The sequence below is a fragment of the Mus caroli genome, unplaced genomic scaffold (genome assembly GCF_978045245.1).
Source record: "Mus caroli unplaced genomic scaffold, Mus_caroli_1 scaffold_8, whole genome shotgun sequence".
Classification (NCBI taxonomy): domain Eukaryota; kingdom Metazoa; phylum Chordata; class Mammalia; order Rodentia; family Muridae; genus Mus; species Mus caroli.
The window spans coordinates 56,737,987-56,762,035 of record NW_028227263.1 but is presented as its reverse complement, the minus strand read 5'-3'; the positions used below and the strand labels follow the sequence as shown (position 1 = coordinate 56,762,035).

The window sequence follows — 24,049 nt, the reverse complement described above, 5'->3', positions numbered from 1 at the left end:
AACACTGCCTTTTTTAACTATAAGAAATCATCCTACAGTCCAGGTTGAGCCCATTTCTGGATGTTTGGACTGCACAATAGTTCTTTTGAAGAGTCAAGTTTGAAAGCTACTATCATAAGAAATAGAAATTCTTTGTAGATGTGGACTGAGTCTTCCTCTTTCTGTGTTAAACACCATGACCAAAAGAAACTTGGGGAGAAAGGAGTTGATCTGGCCTACAGGTTAGAGTCCACTAACAATGGAAGCCCAGTGGCTTAGTTACTTTTCTTCTCTACTGCTGTGATAAAACACCATGACCAGGGCAACTTATGAAAGAAAGTGCTTTACTAGGCTTACAGGCCAGAGGATTAGAGTACATGATGGCTGAGCAGGGGTAGCAGGCAATTGACAGCAGGCATGGCAGGGTAGCCACTGAGCGTTCAGATTTTACTCCACAATCAGAAAGCAAAGGACACACTTGAAATGGCTCAAGTCTTTTGAAACCTCAAGACTCCCTCCAAAAAGGCCTCACCTCCTAATCATTCCCAAATAGTTTCACCAACTGGGGACAAGTATTCCAATGTATGACTCAATAGGACCCATTTCCACTCAAACTGCCACACCGATGCAGAAACCCAAGAGAAGACCCTGGAGGCTCAAACCACAGCAGAGATGATAAAGGAATGCTGCTTACTAGCCTGCTCCTGTGGCTTGCCTGTTCTGGTCTCTTTTACACTCCAGAACCACCTGCACAAGTGTGGCACTGTTCACAGGGGGCTAGGCATTTCTGCATCAATTATTAAACAAGAAAATGCTCACACAGGCCTACCCACAGATCAATGTGATGGAGGTAGTTTCTCAATTGAGATTTTCCCTTCTCACATGATTCTAGCTTGTGTCAAGTTGACAAACACTAACCAGAACACTGACAGTGTACTTAAATGTAGACTGTTGTTATAAACCCACTCTCTAATCCATATCTCCTGGTGGCAAGACAGAGACTGGTTACCCTTATCTCTGCTTCACAATGGTCAGTTGTCCCCTAGGAAAAACAATACCCTTCCTGGTTCACCTGGCTAGATAACAGTTGGTCAAGGTCCAGGAGAATGAGAATTAGGTCCATGTAAGGCATTAACAGCTAGAAAATCCTGCTGTTGATGGGTTTGTCTTTAGTTATATTATGTCCCATCCTTGAGCCTCCACCCACTCATCCACACACACTAAGTATGCATGTGCAAGGCCTATTCTCAGCCCCTCCCAAGGCATGTCTGTTTGTTTTATTACTCTAATCATAGGTCACTTATTGACCCAATCCTCCCCAGCTGGACCCATCAAAGTGCACTTGTGTTCTTGGGGAAAGGAAGCTACTTTGTTCTCAGATGTCCTCTACTGTGGAGGTACAGTTGAGCGAGAGCCATGAGGATGCCAGAAATAACATTATTTACATTTTAAATAATAAGCTTTTGGGAATGAGGGGTCATGAAGCATTCACACTGCCACTGAATTTTCCCAAGAGAATGATTCATAATCCTTCTAGCTATTCGTTTCTTGTTCAGTGACAACGAAAATTCCAGAGTTGTCAAGTACATCAGGAGCAGATTCTCCCATTCCTCTCCTATGACGCTTCTTATCAACACTTTTGCATAAACTAGTCTTCAAAAATACCCAGTTGAAACTGCAATTATTTTCATGTGATTTTGAATGTCACTTGGAAATCACATCACTATGATCCATTTATGCTTCAATTTCTTCTTCTGTAAATGAGAATAATAGCACCTGCCCTGTGTAGGCTCAAATAACATAAACCACATTTTTTTCATGTACTAAAGCAATATAATATGCAAGGCATCTTTTATCATTAACAAATCATCTACCTACTTGTGTTATGAATTATGTTTTTACTAAACAATTGTGTAAGCAATATAGAATATTACATTAACTCACTTTTTAAAGGCTAAGACTCTGTTCACCTCTCCAGCGGTGAAAAATTCATTTTAGTTAATATTTGACATGAGGCCCAACCTTAATACCAATAGTAAGTGAGGATATACAACCAATCAACAGGGATGAGGATAAATAGCGGCCATTCACTCAAGTATCCAGCAATATACTCAGTACAGAAGAAGAGCCTGTAGCCTGGTCTACATAGTGAGTTTGAGTTTCAGGATAGCCAGGAAATGAGAGAGAGAGAGAGAGAGAGAGAGAGAGAGAGAGAGAGAGAGAGAGAGAGAGAGAGATTTTCTAAATCAAATGAATGCCTTTAACAAAAACCCCAGGCATCAGTAGATATTGTTTGATGTTAAGGTCAGGACAGTTACAAAAAGAATGTATTTGTCTCCCAGTCCTTACAGCAGTACTTCTATGTGCAGATTAGAAAACTGAGGCCCATAATGGATTAAGTGCCTTGTCTAAACTGGTAACAGGAGCTCTCCTATAGTGCAGCTAGCTAAGAGTGAACACTGCTCACATTCTCTAAGTAATTTTGGATTTCAGTTTGTTTACATGTGTGTGACCTTTGAAATGTTAACTGACAGCTTCTATAGACAAAATGGGGAAAGTCCTACTGCCTCAATGTTTCCAGGTTTTGGTTTTCCTAGTCAATTTGTTTTATTCTGGGATGATTTCAAATTATACTAGCTGACTATATATATATATATATATATATATATATATATATATATATATACATATATATATATACTTTGTGACAGCAACATAGTACAGCTTTTTTATTATAAGAGAAGTAATATTTGTTTTACTTCTCAGGTCCTTTACAGTAGTTTTTTGTGAGTTATTATTACTACTAAGTAAGCATTTATAATTATGCAGAATATTAAACTATTTTGTCAAGAATGTCTAAAATCTGATTAAAATCAAATCTCACTATGTCCTGAAAATTGATTTTACAAAATATATCCCAAATTTTAAGTATTATTGACATTTTCTAAATCTATAAGCTATTTTTTGAGCTAATTTCATATTGTTTTATCTGAGCACTATCTCTTGAGACATTTGTGTCACCGACAGGAAGAACACTTGTATTCCATTTTTGAGCATGTGTATTTAGGAAGAACACTTGTATTCTATTTTTGAGCATGTGTATTTTTTGTTTCCTGTTTCTGATTTTTGATGCTGTCACTGGTATTACAGTCACATTTTAGCATTTCCCTAAAGTCTTAACTCTACAGCTTTCCACAAGCTTGTAGCTTCTAATTTTGCCCCTAGGTGACCATGAAATAAAATAACTGGTTAAATATTTTCCTTCCTTAAAAAAAAAGAAGAAGAGCCTGAGATTCGTTGAATAAATAAACAGAAGAATAAACCATTTTCTTCTCCTTTAGAGGAGACACAAATTGATCAGCAAAGCATTCTAAGCTTCTAGAAATCCAGACTTAGAGGTGGTAGGCTTCCCATTCTTATTCAGAAGACTGTTGTGGGCTTCCACAAGGTTGTATGCGTGGCCCTAGGGTCTCGCTTGATGTTGCTTTCCTGACTCGTGGGACATGTAGTTTCTATCAATTAAAATGAACCCAGGGCTTCCTAAGCAAATTTGTTTCTCCAGATGATCAAGCAACCTTTTGTCTATGTTCCAAATCACAGGTGTGTCTACTGAAGAGTCAAGCCAAATTTGGAGTAGTTTAGATGCAAAATGTTGCCCACTAATTGGTGGGATTTAAAACAAAAGAAACAAAACAAAAAACAAAGCTTGGGCTTTACCACAGGAATCCAGGAGACTTGGCTGAGAATTTGAAGGAGAAATGGCAGAACTGGGCAGCCACCTCCTCCATGCAGCTTCCTGACGGAGCCAGGATAGAACAAAGAAAGCCTGCACTGTTCCTGAAGTTCTGACTTATTTCCTTCCCTTCCAGAAAACACTGATTAAAAAAAAAAAAAAAAAAAAAAAAAAAGGACAGCAGTTTCCAAATCTGAATAGTGTTAGGATCATGTACGGAATTTACAAAGACTTGGGTTCTCTGGTCTTCCAGACTGAATACGAGTCTTTGAAGAGACATAGTGATTCTTATAATCTGTCTACCTACCAGCTGGAGATTATTGGTCTACCACACTGAAGGAAATGAGAGTAAATGTGCCCAGAATAAAGAGGTACCCAGTGAGGAGACCTGCCGATGGGAAACTTCCAATCAACCATAGGAAATCATGGTTATACAGTATAGCAGAGAGAAGAAAAATATTTTTCTATCATTGCTTCTGGTGGAAATACAAAAAGGAAGGAGGCAAGAGCCCACTGAGTCAGAGCTGTGTTGGCTCAGTCAGGGAGTCACAACACAGAGGAGGACGTTGACTTGAGCCTTCCTTTGAGATTTCAACTGCAGGGTTCCTGGGAGAAAGGCCCATGGGAAGCAGAGCAGGCAAGCAAGTTTCCAATCAAGGACACCACTCTTTTCCTCCTCTCTACCCATGGCCCCCTCCTACCTTCACTGTTGGAAGTGAGTTGAAGGTGGTTGTATAATATTTGTGTAGTAAATTCCACCACTCTTTCTCTCCCTGGTCACCTTGCTGAATATTCACCTTGAAACCCCCTTGGTTGTCTGCCTCCCCGTCCATTTTTCTCTAAGTAGCTCACTGAGCTAATCAAGCACCTCCTTTAACTTTAAAGAACGAGTAGCATTAGCTGCCTCTTGCTGGATACTAAATACTGGCGGTATGGCTTGGGTAGGGTCCCAATATCCCATAAGAGTCTATTATGATTAAAGTGTTAGTATCCAATCTGTACATTTTAGATAATGTTTGAATGTTGAACCATTTAGTTAGAAGGCCTTAAAGTCATAGTAAACATAGTCTCAGGAAGTAGTTCTTGGCCAAATCCAAGGACAACCATGTCCTTCTTGTCATCTTCCACTTCATGTCTGGAAATGTGACAATTTGTTCGAATACCTACTACTACTATGGCATCCTACTACCCATGAGCAGTGGAACTGCCTCATCCTACATCTCTAAAATTGTGAGGAAAAAAATCCTCATTTTATTTTTAGGCAGGTCTACATCAGATATTTTACTGTAGTATCAAGAGCAAAAAAACCCCTGCCTCATATAAGTAGGTACTTGACATAACTTATCACATATAAACCTTGTGAATCAGTTTTTATCAGTGACCAAATTGTGTTCAAAGAGATAAATAATGAGCCCAAAATGACAAAACTAGTGTTACTTGAAATTTATAGGAATCCCTTGATGGTCCCCAAATGATACAGGGTCTCAGTAGTGACACATAGGATGGGTCAGAAAAGGTCGCCCTTAGTAAGAGGAACTCCTATACTGCTTTCATCTACTCATGCCTCTTGAATATGTTATAAAAAAAACTAGAACTGTGTTGGATGTAAAGGATATTAAGACCAGGTTAAGCCCTTTTCTTCAAGGGCTTACTCTACTGTCTAGAGTAACAAATAGCTCTTTCAAACTTTCAAAGCAAGAGGCTGAAGCTTGGTTTAAAAAATACACAGAATTCTGTAGAAACATGGGACTCTGAACCCAGACTGGGGGCAACATAGGCTGACATAGACCACTACTTGAATCTGTTTTCTGAAATTCTCCTATACACAGTACCTACATTCTCCCCACAAAGTCAACAGGCCCAGATACATTTTTTTTTGTCCTGGCAAAAGGCATGTATGGAGCGATCTCCATTTCTCCTATAATTGCTAATAGGTCTAGCCCTTATACTCACCCATACTTCCTTGCTTATTATTTTTGCTGAACCATCTTCATTCCCACAAAGGAAAGGAAATGTGAATTGTGCACTTTGCCAAAACTGGAGCCTGTAAAAACAGAGCTCACGTATGTGGTGTTCCATGAAGACGAGAAGAAATAGCTGAAGTATAATGGTCTTTGATAAGAGACTTAGGACTGAAAACTGGGCTGAGAAACTCACTCCTGGAGTATATTCTCCAAAATGACTCATCTGCAGTGCCTCTTTATATTGCCATGATTGCTATTGGAAAAGTGTTTTTAAAATGTTAGAGGAAGAGGAATATCTTGAGATGCTTCAAGAGCAAAGAGAGGTGTGACAAACTGCTTTCCAGGCAACAAGGGCTCCATCCACACTGCCACCTTGCAGTGGCTCCTGCTCAGTTTGAACACAACCAGGCTTGAGTATGGCTCAGAGCTTTTACAGACAATCAGAACTGTATCTCTGGAAGCTCAAGATACTTCTGTGTGAAAGCCTCTTTCAGTAGTCCCTCCTCAAAGCCCGTGCTTAAGAAGATAGCATCCTGAATGGTGTCGTAAAGATTTGTAGCAACTTTATTCATTTTATTTCATGTGTGAGTATTTTGCTTTCGTGTATGTCTGTGCAACACATCAATGATTGGTGCCTATGGAAGTCAAAAGAGAGCATCAGATAGCCTGGATCTGGAGTTACAGATGGATGAGAACCAGCATGTGTGTGCTGGAAACTAAACCCATGTCCTCTGAAAGAGCAAAAAGTGCTATTAACCACTGTGCCATTTCTCCAGCCCCTGTACTAAGTTTTCATACTGTCCTTCTCCATGGCCACACTACAGTAAAAGCCCTCACAGGCAGGTCATAGACTATTTCAGAATGCTTCTACTTGTATAAGTCCATACAGAAAACCAAAAAGTTCCATTATGAGATCCTTCTGTTGTCGTCGATATTTGCAAAGCATGGCCATATAGGCTCCTGGGTTGAAATATTCTTTCTATAAGAATTCTTGTTCCTTCATAGGGAGCATGTACTAATACTAACTTTTTAAATTTTATTTTAAGTTACTTTTTCACCCTTCATTTTTCAATCATTCATCAGAAAAAAAATATATGCTGGCTTTCCTGAAACTCCCCACACCACTGGGCTGGCCAGGTCAAGATCCTAAATTCCTGTGAAGGCCTCTTCTGAAGGCCTTCTTCTGTTGGCACCCAGCTGCAGCTGCAGCCCTCGGGTGCTGGTCTGTCACTGAGCCTACTCTGGCTCCCGTTTACCCAGCCCTTGCATCCACACAGCAAACCACCACTCTGTGTGGCAGTGGATTAAAGTGTCTCTGTTATGCAACTGAGGCCAGACATGGGACAAGAATATGATTTCTCAGTTCCCAGCTTTCCAACACACAGACGGCGGTTCACAATTATCCAAGACTCAGTTCCTATGCTTTTTATCAAGGCTGGCTTAGAATGACCTCCAGTGTAAGAAAGATCTGCCCCCATCCAAGGCAGTGTGTACCTCTACACTAAATTAATTAAAATAAAAGGAACTTAAATGTTTTATTCCTCATTTATATTGGCCACATTCATGCACTGTGTATTATGTGTCCCGTGGCTACTGCATTGTCTAGTCAGGTATAGAACATTTTTCTCATAGCAGCACCAAGCAGACTGACTTAATGATATATTATTGATGACCCACTGCTATAAGTTTGCTGAAGAAATGGTTCAGCTGGAGCCTATAGATACCTGGAACATTCTATGACTTTTCATTCAGATCCCACAGTATCTAAATTAGTATCTGCTGTATCATTTTCTTGCAAAATGAATTCATCCCCCATCCATATATTTGTCAAGCAATTGCTCTGTACTGGTTACTGTGCCAGGCAATGAACCCACAGCTCATTTACATATGGTCTCTGCCATGAATGAATTTATAATGCTGCATAGAAAGGAGACAAAAAAGGAAACAACAAAATGTTTTCTCTAGCTACACTAAATATGTATTGCTTATACCCGAAGCAATATGAGCCATCAATAGCCACAACCTAAAACTGCTTCATCTAAAAAGAGTCTGACTTGTGTATTCCAATCTACTCAAGAGACTAGAGCAATGAGCATGCTTTGGGGAAAAGTGATTTCCTTAGAATCACATAGCCAGTAGAAACCAAATATAGAATTTTCATCTTCCAGATTTTCTTCTGTTCTCCATGCTGCCTGTGTAATGGCAGCAACTCCATGAGCTGTTTGTAATCACAGGAGAAAAAATGCCAAATTGTATCTCTGAGCTAGAATAGGAATTTGCATGGATATTGTAGCTGGAAGATCACATGCCTCCTGTATATAAATGTAACTAGAGGTACCAGAGCCCTCTCCTCAATTCCCCTTTTGGGAACTGGCAATGGCTTTCTGGTATGTAATTTTATACCTGAGAACAGAAGTATGTCTGGGAAAGGAGCTATCCTCACGTCTTTGTCTACAGAGACTTTCCAAAGCTTATAATTCTGAGACTCCATATAACTATCCCAGGAGTGCGCTAAGAGCCCTCATAAATGTGATGCAAAGAAGGAGAATGGCAGCCTTAGTAATCACACTTCCTGTTCCAACCAGAATCACGTTGCCCCAAGTCTTGAAATTTTCAAACAAATAGAGTCAAGAAATATTGTGCAGAAGGAAGAAGAAATACTGGCCCATCCACTAACAGCTAATCAGCCTTAACTGAACGCCTCAGGGTTGAATGCACAGCCCTATCCAGAGCTGTGCTACCCTCTGTGCTTTATAGTTGATTGAAGAAGGAAGCTGGTGGTCATATAAGCAGTCAGCAAAGAGCATGACATAATGAGGTGTGGGACAGAAAGTCTGTGACATGTGTGTTTTCTAGTAATTCCTTATGATAATTATAATGGCGAGAGGAAACCCACTAATATGTATATAGTGTGCGCCATATGTATAAACTCAGAAGTACAGACTCATCTGTTTGCAGAAGGCCACAGGTCAGTCAAATAGTCATAGGCTCTTAGTGTATTTATTTGAAACAAGGGTGGCAGAGAACGCCCCTGGGAGAGATTGGCCGTGATTTGAAAGACTGACTGACAGCAGGCAGCAGGCAGATCATGGTGGATGAGGGCACTGATTCAAGTCCAGTTGTGACGGCCAGAATGAATGTAACTGTGAGAGAGAAGCGCCTGGAACATGGGCACAGCAGCCTTGTCTGAGCCTGTGGACAAGCAGTCATGCTTTGGTGATATCACCTGTTTCCAGCCTCACTCTGAAGTTAGCCCTTAAGGCTCATCTCCAGGACCTACGAACGAGCTTTCTTGTGCCCCTCCCTTGAACGAGTTTATGATGTAATAAAGCATCTGATGCCCACCTAGTGCTTTTCATGAGCACACATCTGTGCTGAGCCTCTCCAATGCATTCTTGGTTAACCCCACAACATATGAAATGGCAGCACTGTTTCCTACATAGAAAAAAAGCCTCACCCACCATGGCAGGGGGCCATGATTATGATTCCACGTGGTTTCATGTGTCTACTCAAGTGAAAGTACTCATGAGGACAAAGACCAGAGACTATTTCGATTTGACACCCCAATGCCTAACATGGCAGGCATGGCACAGCTAGGAATTCACTTACCCTTGTGAAATAAGGAGAGACTGCCAAATACACAGGATAGCTCTGGTTTCAGAAATACCAGGCAGATCAACAAAGATCAGAGAAGCTCAGCCATCAGGGGCAAGAGCCCTAGAAAGCCAGGATCTCAGAACATCCGGAAATTGGGACAGGCTGCGACCTCTGAGCCCTGCCATTTGATGATGGGATATAGTCAAATAGCCTCTCTCTGATGCCAGTGAGTTTTCTCCTGAGAACATGGGCAGGTTGGCAAATAGACAGAGTCCAGAACTTGGGCTGGAAGGAAGATGAAGAACTAGAAAAAGTCAGGGACAAGAAAAGTGTTAAAACAGATGCAGCACAGACACTTACAGTCAGAGTGGCCACAAGCTTTCACTTATTAAATAGGCCACAAGGCCCCCTACTTAGCCAGACAGCCCAGTGGTTGTTGAATCTTGGGACAGTCCAGTGGTTCCCTGGAAAAAGCCAGAGCAGATAATAAATACTCAGCTGGGAACTCTCCAACAGCTGAAACATTTCAAACCAGTAAAAATTGGGAGGTCCCACCCACAGATCTTAACTAAACAATACCACTCAGGTATAAAGCCAAAGTTTTTATTTCTTTGATTGTATGTTATGTGTGTAAGTGTTTTGCCTGCATGTGTGTGCACTGTACATATATCTGGTGCCTTTGGAGGTCAGAGAGTCATCTGATCCCCTAGAACTATCAGAGGTGGTTGTGAGCTGCCATGTGGGTTCTGGGAACTGAACTTGGGTCCTCTGCAACAACAAGTGCTCTTAACCACTGAGACACCTCTCCAGCTCCAGTGAGGTTGAAATTTAATTATGAGATTCAGTCCGTTTTCAAAAGCTGTTTGTCCTATTTTGAGAGTTTTGTTAACACTAGTTAATATCATCTATTAACCAGTGTAAATCTATTGACCAGGCACAGGAAAGCTATAATTTCTCAATGTGGCAATGATGGGTAAGAGCCCCAGTACTGACTCCTCCAAATTGTGCCATTCCCGCTCTTATTACCTCAGGATCTCTGGTATTATTTGTGGGTATTGACTTCCTGACATGCAGACCAAGAGTCATGAATACCACTTAGCAAAATTTATTTCCCCTACAGATAAATTACCAGTTCTAGCACATTTCCCCTCTGCTACAGTAAATGGTCTTTTAGGTGCTTATATTGCCCCTGCTACTGGAGGGAAGGGCAAGATCACAGGTTTAAGTGATCTGAAACTTAGTGAATTCCAGGCCAGCCTGGACAATTTTGGAGAACCTTGCACCAAAGTTAAAATAAAAAGAAGGCTTGGGAGATACCTCCTGAGAAGAGTGTTTCCCAGCATGCACAGGGCTATGGGTTGAGATCTCCCTACCCACCCACCCCCAAAAATAAACACTACAAAAAGAAGAGCTTATCCTTTTGGAGCCATGGAACTGCTAAGCTGTCTTTCTGTTTTGTCAGTTTATAAATCTAGAGCTTCTAGAAGTAATTCCTTTAAGTCCTTAAAATTACCAGTTGCTAAACAATCGCTCATTTTCCTCAAATACAAAAGAAGTTGATGGAAGTCAGCCAAAAGAAACACTTAAGCTTGTAGAGAGAAACAGGCTGTTATTAAAAGCCACAGTAGCCATTAACAACGGGGATGTCATAACTAAATGTCTGTGATCCCTGGGATCCCCGAAGCCAAGGAAGCCAACTATAATCCTTCCAAATCAGTTAACAGTCACCTACCTAGTGGTGTTTGGTAAAACTGACCAATGAGATTAAAGGTGCACACAGAGGCAGTCAGATCTCTGGGTTTTTTTGTTGTTGTTGTTGTCATTGTTGTTGTTTATTGGTCATTTATTTATTTATATTTCAAATGTTGTCACCATTCCCAGTTTCCCCTCCACAAGCCCCCTATCCCCTCCTCCCTCCCCCTGCCTCTATGAGGGTGCTCTGCCACCCACCCACCCCCTCCTGCCTCAGTGGTCTAGCGTTCCTCTATCCTGGGTCATTAAGTCTCCAATGGATCAAGGGGCTCCCCTACCACTGATGCCAGATAAGGCAATCCTCTGCCTCATATCCAGCTGGAGCCATGGGTACGCGCTCTGTACTTTTTGGTTGGTGGTTTAGTCCCTGGGAAATTTGGGGGTCTGGTTGGTTGATATTGTTGTTCCTCCTATGAGGTTGCAAACCCCTTCAGCTCCTATAGTCCTTACCCTAACTTCCCCATTGGAGTCCCTGCACTGAGTTCAGTCTTTGGCTGTGTCCACATCTGTCTTGGTCATGAATTGGCAAAGCCTCTTAGGAGACAGCTGTTATCAGGCTCCTGTCAACAAATACTTATTGGTATCCACAATAGTGTCTGGTTTTGGTGTCTGCATGTGGGATGAATCCCCAGTTGGGGCAGTCTCTGGATGCCCTTTCCTTCAGACTCTGCTCCACTATTTGTCCCTGTATTTCCTTTAGACAGGAGCAATTCTGGGTTAAAATCTTTGGAGATGGGTGGGTGCCCTCATCCCTCAACAGGGGGTGGGGGAACGACCTCTGGATATGGTCTTGACAAGTTCTTCCTCCCCTTTGTTGGGTATTTCTGCTAATGTCATCCCCACGGGGTCCTGGGAGGCTCATGCTTTCATAGTGTCTGAGACTTTCTCTTTGTTACCCCCAGTTCCCCATCCCCCATTGCTGCACACCTCTGTTCAATTTCCTGACTCTCTGTACATCTCCTCCATCTCCTCCCATACCTGATTCTTTCCCCTCTTTTCCCCTCTCCCTCTTCTATTCCTCCCAAGTCTCTTCTATCCTCTACTTCCCTTGATTAATTTGCTCCCCCTTCTATGTAGAACTGAAGCATCCACTCTTTGGTCTTGCTTCCTCTTAAGCTTCATGTGGTCCATGAGTTGTATCATGGATATTCTATGCTCTTTGTCTAATATCCACTTATTAGTGAGTACATACCATGTGTGTTCTTGTTTTAGGATGAAATGTTCTATAGATATCTGTTAAACCCATTTGGTTCATAACTTCTGTTAGTTTCAGTGTGTCTCTGTTTAGTTTCTGTTTCCATGATCTGTCCATTGATGAGAGCAGGGTGAAGTCTCCCACTATTATTGTGCTTTGAGCTTTAGTAAAGTTTCTTTTGTGAATGTGGGTGCCCTTGCATTTAGAGCATAGATGCTCAGAATTGAGAGTTCTTCTTGATAGATTTTTCCTTTGATGAGGATGAAGTGTGTACTTCCTTATCCTATTTGATAACTTTTGGTTGAAAGCTGATTTTATTCAATATTAGAATGTCAACTCCAGCTTGTTTCTTGGGACCATTTGCCTGGAAAATTGTTTTCCAGCCCTTTACTCTGAGGTAGTTTCTATCTTTGACACTGAAGTGCATTTCCTGTATGCAGCAAAATTCTGGGTCCGGTTTATGTATCCAGTCTGTTAGTCTATGTCTTTTCATTGAGGAATTGAGTCCATTGATGTTAAGAGATATTAAGGAATAGTGATTGTTGCTTCCTGTTATTTTTTATGTTATTTTTATGTCTGTGTGGCTATCTTCTTTTGTGTTTGTTGAAAGAAGATTACTTTCTTGCTTTTTCTAGGGAGTAGTTTCCCTCCTTGTGTTGGCGTTTTCCATCTATTATCCTTTGTAGGGCTGGATTTGTGGAAAGATATTGTATAAATTTGGTTTTGTCATGGAATATCTTGGTTTCTCCACCTATGGTAATTGAGAGTTTTGCTGGGTATAGTAGCCTGGGCTGGCATTTGTGCTCTGTGAGGGTCTGTATGACATCTGCCCAGGATCTTCTAACTTTCATAGTCTCTGGTGAGAAGTCTTGTGTAATTCTGATATGCCTGTTTTTATATGTTACTTGATCTTTTTCCCTTACTGCTTTTAATATTCTTTATTTGTTTTGTGCATTTGATGTTATGACTATTATGTGATGGGAGGAATTCTTTTCTTGTTGATTCTATTTGAAGTTCTGTAGGCTTCTTGTATGTTCATGGGCATCTCTTTCTTTAGGTTAGGGAAGTTTTCTTCTATAATTTTGTTGAAGATACTTACTGGCTCTTTAAGTTGGGATTCTTCACTCTCTTCTATACCTATTATCCTTAGGTTTGGTCTTATTGTGTCCTGGATTTCCTGGATGTTTGGGGTTAGGAGCTTTTTGTATTTTGCATTTCCTTCGACTGTTGTGTCAATGTTTTCTATGGTATCTTCTGCACCTGAGATTCTCTCTTCTATCTCTTGTATTCTGTTAGTGATGCTTTCTTCTATGACTCCTGATCTCTTTTCTAGGTTTTTATCTCCAGGATTGTCTCCTTTTATGATTTCTTTATTGTTTCTATTTCTATTTTTAGATCCTGCATATTTTTCTTCAATTCCTTCACCTGTTTGGTTGTATTTTTCTGTAATTCTTTAAGGGATTTTTGTGTTTTCTCTTTAAAGGTTTCTACCTGTTTACCCGTGTTCTCCTGTATTTCTTTGAGGGAGTTATTTATGTTCATCTTAAAGGTCTCTATCATCATCATGAGATGTGATTTTAAATCAGAGTCTTGCTTTTCTGGTATGTTGGGGTATCCAGGACTCCCTGTGGTAGGAGAACTGGGTTCTGATAATGCCAAGTAGCCTTGGTTTCTGTTGCTTATGTTCTTGTCCTTGCTTCTCGACATCTGGTTATCTCTGGCATTAGCTGGTCTTGCTGTTTCTAACTGTTGCTTGTCTATCCTGTAAGCTTGTGTGTCAGTACTCCTGGGGGACCAGTTCTCTCTGTGAAGAATTTGGAGAGCTATGGCACAGGGTCAGCTCTGGGGTGCAGTGAGAAACTGGAAGGATCCTGTCCCCAGCTGTTCCTTGGTTTCTGTGCCCTGATGGCTCTGGGCGGGTCCCCCTTGGGTGGGGAATTGGAGCAGAAGTGATCATCTTACCTTTGTTCACAGGTGTGTTGGCACTCCTGGGAGACCAGCTGACTCCTAGTGGTATTTGGGTATGGAGAGCTGTGGTACAGGGTCAGATTCCCAGATCTCTGTTTGAAATCAGCCTCATCCACATAAAAAGTTCCAGGAGAGCCAAGGCTACATAGTGAGATATTGTCTTGGAAGAGAAAGAAAAACTCGGGCAGGAATAGTGGGGACTAGTCTGCAGGTAAGGTAGTTTCTTGAAGAGGAATCTGAGAACTAGTGTGGTGCCCACTGCTTGCAAAGCTGTTGACAAGCACTAGGGATGTATGAAGCTGGTGACTTTTAATCTGAGGCTACAGGCTGATTGGGCTATATCTTCCCACAGCTGCCTCTTACTTTCAGATAGAGGAAACAGCAAGGTTGCTACCAAGAGCCTGTGTGGGAATCTCTAACCCTCCACCAGAATCTTCGGGTATCTGGATTTCATGAAAATGACAGGTGCCTTTGTTATTTATTTTCCCAAGAAAGCTATAGGCTCAGGTAAGAGTCCAGGACAGCACAAGACCACCATTAGCTGGCATATGGCAAGCAATGTTAGGGTACAGCATAACTAAATGTCCCTCTTCTCTGACATCCTCAGAAAAGCATATTCTTCCACAATTTCCTCCCCACCCTTACCACCCAGGAATCAGACAGAATGCACCAACCTCCCCACCCTTTCTGAGAGTTATAATAAAGGAGCCTCAGCCATAGAAACATATGCGTACAAATAACAATATATGAACTTGGTAAGTTGTATTTATAAATTTAGGAATAATACACATATGATACACACATATAATAACAACTTTTTTAAAAAGAAGCTATGAGTTCGAAAGATATATACGAAGGGGGATATATGGAAATGTTTGCAGGGAGGAAAAGGAAGGGAAAATGATGTAATTATAACCTCAGAAACACTTTTAAAATATTTTTAGCCGGGCGGTGGTGGCGCATGCCTTTAATCCCAGCACTTGGGAGGCAGAGGCAGGTGGATTTCTGAGTTTGAGGTCAGCCTGGTCTACAAAGTAAGTTCCAGGACAGCCAGGGCTATACAGAGAAACCCTGTCTCGAAAAAAACAAAAACAAAAACAAAAACAAAAAATATATTTTTAAAATGAGGAGTCCCACTCTGACCCAAGGATCTGCTGTCTACCATATATACCTAACATGCTGTCTGTCTGTCTGTTAGTAAGTTTACACATTAATAATTCTTCTAGTAAATCACTTACCCAAAATGACAATCTGCTTCAGTGCCCCTCTGAACCCCATATCTCCAATCAGTCAGTAACTGGGGAAAATCCTGGATGAAGAAAAATCTTTGGAATTTCATGTGTGGAGTACTGTGGCTATACCCCTATGAGTCATCTTGTCACACAGAGAGTGACCTATCTAAAGTAAACATGTCACAAAGATCAAGTACTTCCTGGAGAAGAACCAGGCCTTTGGGAGTTGATTTGTCCTTACTACATTGTGAATCCAAAGGGGAAGCCAGTATCTGAGATTCCTGGCCTTCAAAACACATAAAAAGAGGGAATTAAAATGTGCCAATGATTCTTTTTTTCTTCTTCCCCAACAATTCTTTTCCTTTGATCAAATGTATTGCCATCAAGCCTAGGATAATTATGGCATAACTACCTTGCCAAGTGTTCTCACTGGCTATAGTCGAGTGATCTCTCTCTTTTAGCCTACTTGTCTGTAGGTGTTAATACATCCCTCTCAGAGTGGTTGTAAGTAAAATATACAATAAAACTGTGTATATCCAGAGATAAACTATGGCATAAATGCAAAATGGAGTTTTACTCATTCATAAAATTAATTTAGTTGTCAAATCATGAAAAGGCATAAAAACCTTAATGTGCTTAAATTTAAGTGAAAGAAGCTAGCCTAGAAAGCCTGCATATTATGATTCCAATTATATGTCATTCTAAAAACAATGAAACTGTAGAGATAGTAAAAGAAGGTGAGTGGCTGCCAGTGGCAAAGTAAAAAGGAATGAACAGGTAAATTTTGTGCAATATTATAAACTTACATAACTCTCTCAGTGAAGATGGAGGAGGAGGAAAGAGTCTGCTTAAGTGGCTTTGGACAATAATGGAGTTTGTAAGACTGAAAAGGCAAAGTCTAGTCTATAGGCTAGTCTAATTTATAAAGTTGCTTCTCATCATGGTACTAGGTGGGGAGGCATACACAGGAGTGCTATTCTATAGACTGTTATTCTATGGATCTAAACTTTCTTTTAAAGGCAAAGTCTAGTCTCAATGAAGTGACTTTTTCATTTATCTCATCAGGAGGCATCAAAGCAACCAGCACAAGAAAGCCCCCTTTTAAACAGCAAGGGGTTCATCCCCTTGTTGGTGATTTACACTAATTCTTGCCATCTACAGATAGAACTTCCGTTTCTTGGCTTCCTGCATGTACATTAAGTGTGTTCCTTTCTTCTCCAGGGCATGGCCTTTACACTTGAAGAGAGGCTGCAGCTCGGCATCCACGGCCTGATCCCCCCTTGCTTCCTCAGCCAGGATGTTCAGCTCCTCCGCATCATGAGATACTATGAGAATCAGCAGAGCGACCTGGACAAGTCAGTGCCTGAAATCTGTTCTCTGTGCCCAGTCCTGAGGCTAAGCTGCTATGCTCTGTGGCTCACAGTGGGTTTCTGAATTCTCTGTAGGGAGGAAAGGCTGAGAGTCCAGAGAGACTTCAGATCCAGCTCTATCATTAAAAAGAGAAGAGACTGGGGGAAAGAAAATCCAGTGACCAGCCCAAATTGGGATCCATCTCAAGGGGAGGATCCAAGGCCTGGCACTATTACTGATGCTATGGTGTGCTTACAGACAGGAGCCTAGCCTTGCTGTCCTCAGAGAAGCCCAAAAAGCAGGTGACAGAGAAAGACACAGATACATATATCCAACCAATGGACTGCCGTGGTTGAATTAGGGAAAGGCTGGAAGAAGTTGTGGAGGGGGTTAACCCCATAGGAAGACCAGCAGTCTCAACTAACCCTGAGGTCTCTGAGACACTAATCCACCAACCAGGCAGCATACACTAGTTGATATGAGGCTGCGGACACGTATACAGTAGAGGACTGCCTGGCCTCAGTGAAAGAAGATGCACCTAGCCTTTGAGAGACTTGAAGCCCCAGGGAGTGGGGATGCCTGGCAGGGTGAGGTGGGGAGTTGGAGGGTGGGGACATCCTCTTAGTGATGGGGGAGGAGGAGTGGGATGAGGACCTCTTGGAGGGCAGTCTGGGATGAGGGATAACAACTAGACTGAAAAAAAAAAAAAAAGCATGACAATCTTCCTAGAGATGAAGGTTATGACAGGAGTACAATTAAAATGAAACCAGATTTGAGGGGTGAAGTCTGGGAGGCCATCTGAGATATGTCAGAGATGAGTCAGTATAAGAAGCCTTAATGAAACAATTCAGCAGACAGAATAGGGTTGGAGGAGGGCAGTTCACTGAGCAGAAGGCAAAAATTGTGTGGTGGGGGTTGTTAAGGAATAGTAAGAGGAACGGCGGTGAGGGATAAAACAGAGAGGGAATTCCTTGGGAAGGTCTAGATCCTGTGCTGAAGGTCAATTAAAGACTATACCAAAGTTACCAAGGACTATAGTCACCACCCAGGTACACACCATGAGACAGTACGAATCTAAACACAGCTGGCTCCAGCATCCTTGATTTTAACGTCTCTGCTTTGCATAGTTTCAAGGTGTCAACATCTAGTTGTTATAAGACTAATTCTAAACTGAGTGAAACCCATCTTCCTACACTGAATAACTAAAGTTTTTTGTTTTATGAGAATTAAATGAAATCTTTGTGATGTGCTTAGAATGTTGCCTGGGACATAGTAAGCCCTGTGTAGGTTTGTTAAGCAAATGGGTTGACTTGTTATGGGATCTAGTGGATATATAGGAAGAAGATAAGGGTTCTCTATATCCATAGAGCTAAATGGCTAGAACTTGGTCTAGGGATATGACAGCCATTGTTAAGGCCTATGTAAAATGTTAAGGCCTAGGTAACTGTTACCTCTCTAACCTGCCATTTTGTGCTGTTTCTAATGTCCTAAGAAAACTTCCTCATATGCTGTTACTGCTGTTACTAAGATGTTCTGTGCTTTGGTGCTCTTGGAAACCAATCACAACAGAGGTCAGTTAGAACTGCTTTGTATAGTTGCCCACAATAAGCTTGGACCCGTACCAACCGCCCAGCAGCACTTCCTGCACCCATATGTGAAACCTTTTATGGTTTCTTGCCTTTATAAGCTGCCCCTGGGATGGACCTCAATATAAGGGAGATGCCTCTACCAATATAAGACGCTATTTGAAATAAGAGTTCAATTTTGAGTAGGAGCTAAGTAAAGTTTAAATTCCCAAGACCCTTCTGAAAATTAACATCCTGCTTGTCAGAAAGAGACATTTATGTGGATAACTGACATCCTGGTTGGCAAGTTAAGACATGAATGTTAGTTGAGGCAAGTCCCCTGCTACAGGTGAACACCCCAACTAATGGAAACAGGATAAGTATACAACAAAGACATGTTCCTAAGGAAATCCCCTATCCCTAAATCCTGATTGGTAGACTAACTTGACACAGATGTTTATAGATCTTAGACTTTAAAACCCTATAAGATCTTAACTCAATGTTACAGCCAGCTCCAGAGTCTGCTCTGTGGCCCCGATCGATGAGTCTTGGGGTGTGGTGTACAATTAGCCATCCCTTCTTGACTGAGATAGGTATGTGAATGGTTTGTGTGATGAGCCCCGGACCCCAGCAGCCATGAAGGGTAGAGTCAGAAGCACATGAAGTTCTACCTAGCTCCTGCTGCCTCGTAACTCCTTCCATAACTTCTGAGTAGTTAACAAGCATGCCGCTGCCCACATTCATGTCCCCACCCCTAAAGCACTGAATTCCAGGAATACTACTCACAGCAATCCCAAGGCCATTTTATCACCAGGTCAGAAATTGTCTCCCTTTTGTTCCTCCCTACTCATACTAGGTCTAGCTATATAATCTTGAGAAGCAAACCAGAGGTTACACAACAGATTCTACTAATAAGCCCATGCACACCCAAACTTCAAACAATCAGAACCTCTTCTTCTGTTAGGTGTACCAAAAAGAATGAGAGTTCAAAGTGAAATGTTTGCCTAAAACATGAAATTACAAAAGCTACAGTCTGTAATGCTCACCTGCTCAATTCTTTCCCACTCAGTGGGCCTCACTTACCTGCCTAAAATGATGCTCTATGGTCAGGAAGTGATGAGTGCACATATCCCTGAGAGCTCCAGGTACATAGCAAGTAGTGACTGTCACACACTATCGAGAGATCCTCATTTCAGCAAGTGATTGGGAGAAAGTCTAAGGTTCCCCAGCTATAAGGACTGTGTTTTGCTGGTAAATGTTCTGTCGATGAGGGGAGTAGAATGTAAAACTGGAGAGAAATGCACACAGATGGCTAGGAAAGTGGAATGCCCTCTACCGGGAGTGGGTTGAGGTGATGGCTACCCCTGAGTGTAAATCCTCCCTGGAGCAAGGTCTTCATTTCTAAGCGTAGCGACATTTTCCAAGAGTCTGCTAAGCAGCCACATTGGTGTTCCTGGAGTCAGCTGGCTTCTTTCCTTTGCAAGGTACATCATTCTCATGACTCTCCAAGACCGCAACGAGAAGCTCTTCTACCGGGTGCTGACCTCAGACGTGGAAAAGTTCATGCCCATTGTGTACACACCCACTGTGGGGCTGGCCTGTCAGCACTACGGCCTCACCTTCCGCAGACCCCGGTGAGTACCTATGATGGAGGTAAGGGAGGGGCTGGCCATAGAGTGAAACATTGTCTCCAGTGTCCTTGTATCTTGGAACCTTTAGAGGCTACCTTAGAGTCAACAGCCCAACAAGAGACATTTGATTTTACACGTGCTCAGTGAAATAACACTATCAACAGAGAAATGAGCTGGGAGAGTAAATAGCAAGAAGATATTGAATTTCCATCACCCCCAAATAATAAATGTTTGAAGTGTTGGCTTGAGAAATGGTACCCATCAGTTTCACATTCTCCACCTGTCACCTCTGCATGTCCTCTCCCTTTTTCTGCCCATCTCCAGCATTCCTATAGAACTGCAGGGATATTTGAGGACAATGAATAGCACTGAACACCAAACACACACTCTCTTGTTAGCCTTTAAATCAGTATATGTCCATTTGGAATTAACTTTAGATCCCATATATATTGCAACTTCATTAGACAAAGAATATGTTATTCAGTTTTTTCCTAAAACTAAAGGACTGAGAGGAGTTTTTGCTTTCATATTTAGCACTGAAATATGTATATTTCAGTGCTGTATATATATATAGATATATATAGATATTGATATATATTGATATATCTCAGTGCAAGGTACCTGATTATTGTAACTACATAATTTATGCATTAACAATAAAAGTGTCTAGATAAGTTATATGTAATAGAACACCATAGAAAGCCAATTAATAATGGGAAGTATACTGAAAGAGATGTGTAATTTAGATTTATAGAGTAGTTATAAATCAAATTTCTTGTTTTGTTTTCATTTGTATGGCTTAGAATTTATTTATTTTTATTCATTAATTCATTTTAGTTTTTCAAGACAAGGTTTTTAGCATTCTGGCACTTGCTGTGTAGACCAGGTTGACCTCAAACTCACAGAGAGCTGCCTGCCTCTGCTTTCCACATGCTAAGAGTAAGGCATGTGCCATGCTTCCAACCCCCATGGCTTAGCTTCTAAGACAGGTTCTGGTGTAACCTGGGCTGGCTTGAAAACTCACACTGTAGCAAAGCTATCTGGAATCTCTTACTCTTCTTGCATCTACCCTCTCAGATCACAGGAGTGTTCCACCACACCTGCCTATAATCCACTTTTCCTTTTAGAATCATCTGTTATATGCAGAACATGTAATCATGGATCTATGACAGTTTTGGTTAATTTGTGCTGGGCTGTGAAAGATGAATGTAAAGAATTGGAATTTTAAGAAATTGCCTATGTGGAATATTGCACCCTAAGTGAGACGTCTATTATCAAGTGCTTCAAAGCTCAGGAATCCTCCAGAGGAGAGAATGGAAAGAATAGAGCCAGAAGTTGGGGAGGAGGACTGCAGAATAGCATCTTCTGGAAGTGACAGGGGCATTTCATTTGTGAACTCACTATCGCTGAAGTTACTGGCACAAGACTGGGACATCACCTTGTGTAATACATGAGGAAGGAGCTCAGCAGACTCCACCCTCACTGGGGGACGATGGGCAGGTAATGGGTGCTGGTGGAGGGGGTGCCATTTTCTTCAGTGATGTAGCCACTGATATGTTATCCATATTTCAATAAATAACCCCAACTAATGAACATACAATCAACTTTAATTAAACTCAGTGAGTGAAAAAAAAAGATATTACCAGAGTTTCAAAAAATAAGAGAGAACTGAGAGTAATGGGGATGAAATGAGCAAAAATTCAGAATATCCATGTATGAAACTGTAAGAATAAAGAAATGAAAATGAAAAAAATAGCTAAGTGGGGAGGTATATGGGTCCCATGGAATCAACAGAAAACTAATTAGGGTTATGAATGCACAGAAATTGGAACCACTCCAGTCACTAAGATCCTCCCAGATCAGCAGACAGTATTCAGGAGGTGACATGAGGATGGCTGATGATGATCGTCTATGAACTGACGACAGGACTGCTCCATGGTATGGATAAGAGGAAGGATTTCATGGTGAATATGAGGGAGAAAACAGCCAGAGGCACCTGGAAGAGTCCTGAGCAGAAAGAGAAAGTAGCAGATTTGACCTAACCTTGAGAAAAGCAGGAGCAGACAGGGAGAGCAGAAGAGAGTACGGGAATACGGGAGCAAGACCAAGAAAGACGCAAGAGAGAAAGCTTCCCTGAACTAGACGGGTTATAAGGAGATATGAGTAGCTTGGGGAAGGAAGTGAAGTGAGCTGGAGAAGTTTCAGGCAAGAGTGGAGGTGAGAAGGACTGAGAAGAGTTAGGATGCTAGCGTGGACTCTGAAATGTATAACGGGTACTTGTGACGCTAATAAGCACCCAGATAGGGATTTGTCTCTTCTGCCAGTGATAAGAGGAATGGCTCCATTTGATAGCGCCTGAAGAATGCTGGCCTTTGTCTAACCATCAGATTTTGGAGTTTCCTTTGGAACCTAACATATAGCTCTGTGGAATTTATAAGTGTTTCACTGAGGAATGGGAAGAGGAAAAGGAATAAAGAAAGTACTCATTTGAAGAGTTGTTTCGTCATCGTTGTTGTTATTGTCATTGTTGTTGCTGTTGCTGTTGGAAACCCAGCAAGATACAGGGATCAAGAGGAGTTTGTCTTTTAACGGTGTGATCTGATGCGAGATTGACTACAGCAGACTCCCCAGGAAGTGCCCAATGGCTGCTTCCTTAACTTCTCATGCTCGGCTCTGTCACACTCTGGTCCTGGTCTCATCATGATGTTTTATTTTCTTTGTAGCACTTGTTCCTATCTAATACTTCTGTATGTGTCTACTTCTACCAAGAAAAAGTATGGAATTTTTTACTTGATTTGTCTAGATACCAGCTGTCATTAGAATGTATGACATCTAGCTCCTTATGGGGGTAACAGTAGGTTTGAAGGTCTGGGTAAAATTGATGAAGATGTCCGCCCCAAAATGGAGTCTTTGTCACATGATCAAGGCAGTTGAACTGAAAGGGGAGCTGTTTCTGCCTCAGGAGTCATCAGTGGGCAGAGCAGAGGAAGCAAGATGGGGCGCAAGGTGTACAGAAACAGGATCCTGAAACCACCGCCACCCAGAGAACCAGGTCACCTCTAGGTGAACATAGAGAGGGTTCTGCAGCTGGGGACACAGCATGGAAAAAACATAGGCAACAACACCAGCAAGAAAGCCAAAGATGAGCTGGAATGTGGGGGGAAACAAAACTGAAAGGCCAGATACTATCCCAAAAATCTTTATACATCCTATTCAATTAGTATCTCACCCACAGGAGGTAGGTACTGTTATCTTCTGTAGGCTGAGGAAGCTGAGGCTCAGAGAAGTAAGTTACCCAAAGTCACACAGCAAAGCCAGGACTCTACCAAGGTTCTCTGAACTGAGTGTGAGCAGGAACCTGCCATGCTCACTACAGTACCTCATAGTTCAGGATTAGGCACACACGGTGGGCATTCAGGAGTGGGTACACATGATGGACATTCGGGGCAGGACACCATTTCAATTCTAAGAATGATTGACTGCCCAAGGTCTAGGTGAAGATTACCAAAAGCCATTTCAGAGCCTCTCCCCAGAGGAAGGATCTAGCCAGGCCCTTGGCCTGCAGCTAGCCGAGGCTGAGGCAGGTTCAGGCAGACCAAACTGTCTTCTTGGATTAGTCCCCCACACCTAGTACAGTGCATTTTTCACTAACATTTCTTCAGATGACTACCCAATTAAGTGATTTGACATGTGGCATTCTGAGCTGTTGCTCTAGGTTTCCATTGGCCTCCTTCCAGGTGTTAATTTCACGCCCGCCTTGCTCCCAAGGGAGAGGAGACTGGGTTCTGCCTCATCTGAAGCACCAGCCTAGGATGGCTTTATAGATTAACATCTGAGGGAAGGACGGCCCCAGGGCCAAGAGGAGAAGAGCCAGGCTCTCTCTGTTTCTGAAATGATAAACCTTCCTGCCAGGTTGCTGTTAACAAAGAAGTGCTCTGTAGAAGTGCCTGCTCCCCTACCAAAGCTAATTCGGTCCAGCAAACCCTAGAATTGAGGCTGTAACCCTTAAAATTGAGCCTCCTGTACACCTTGGCTCTACATCACCTCAGAGCCTGGAAGGAGATACCAAAGAATTTCAGGGTA

At 41.9% G+C, this 24,049-nt stretch overlaps 1 protein-coding gene across 3 annotated transcripts in view; it reads left to right on the top strand.

Annotated features, from left to right (window-relative positions):
- Me3 (malic enzyme 3) overlaps positions 1 to 24,049 on the top strand; it is a 190,046-nt gene that overhangs the window by 68,803 nt on the left and 97,194 nt on the right. For all 3 annotated transcript variants that reach the window (XM_021166866.3, XM_085841543.1, XM_029479566.2), the window contains 2 exons: positions 16,642 to 16,775; positions 19,820 to 19,969. In XM_021166866.3, coding sequence (XP_021022525.1) covers positions 16,642 to 16,775; positions 19,820 to 19,969 — 284 coding nt within the window. The remainder of the gene's footprint in view (positions 1 to 16,641; positions 16,776 to 19,819; positions 19,970 to 24,049) is intronic.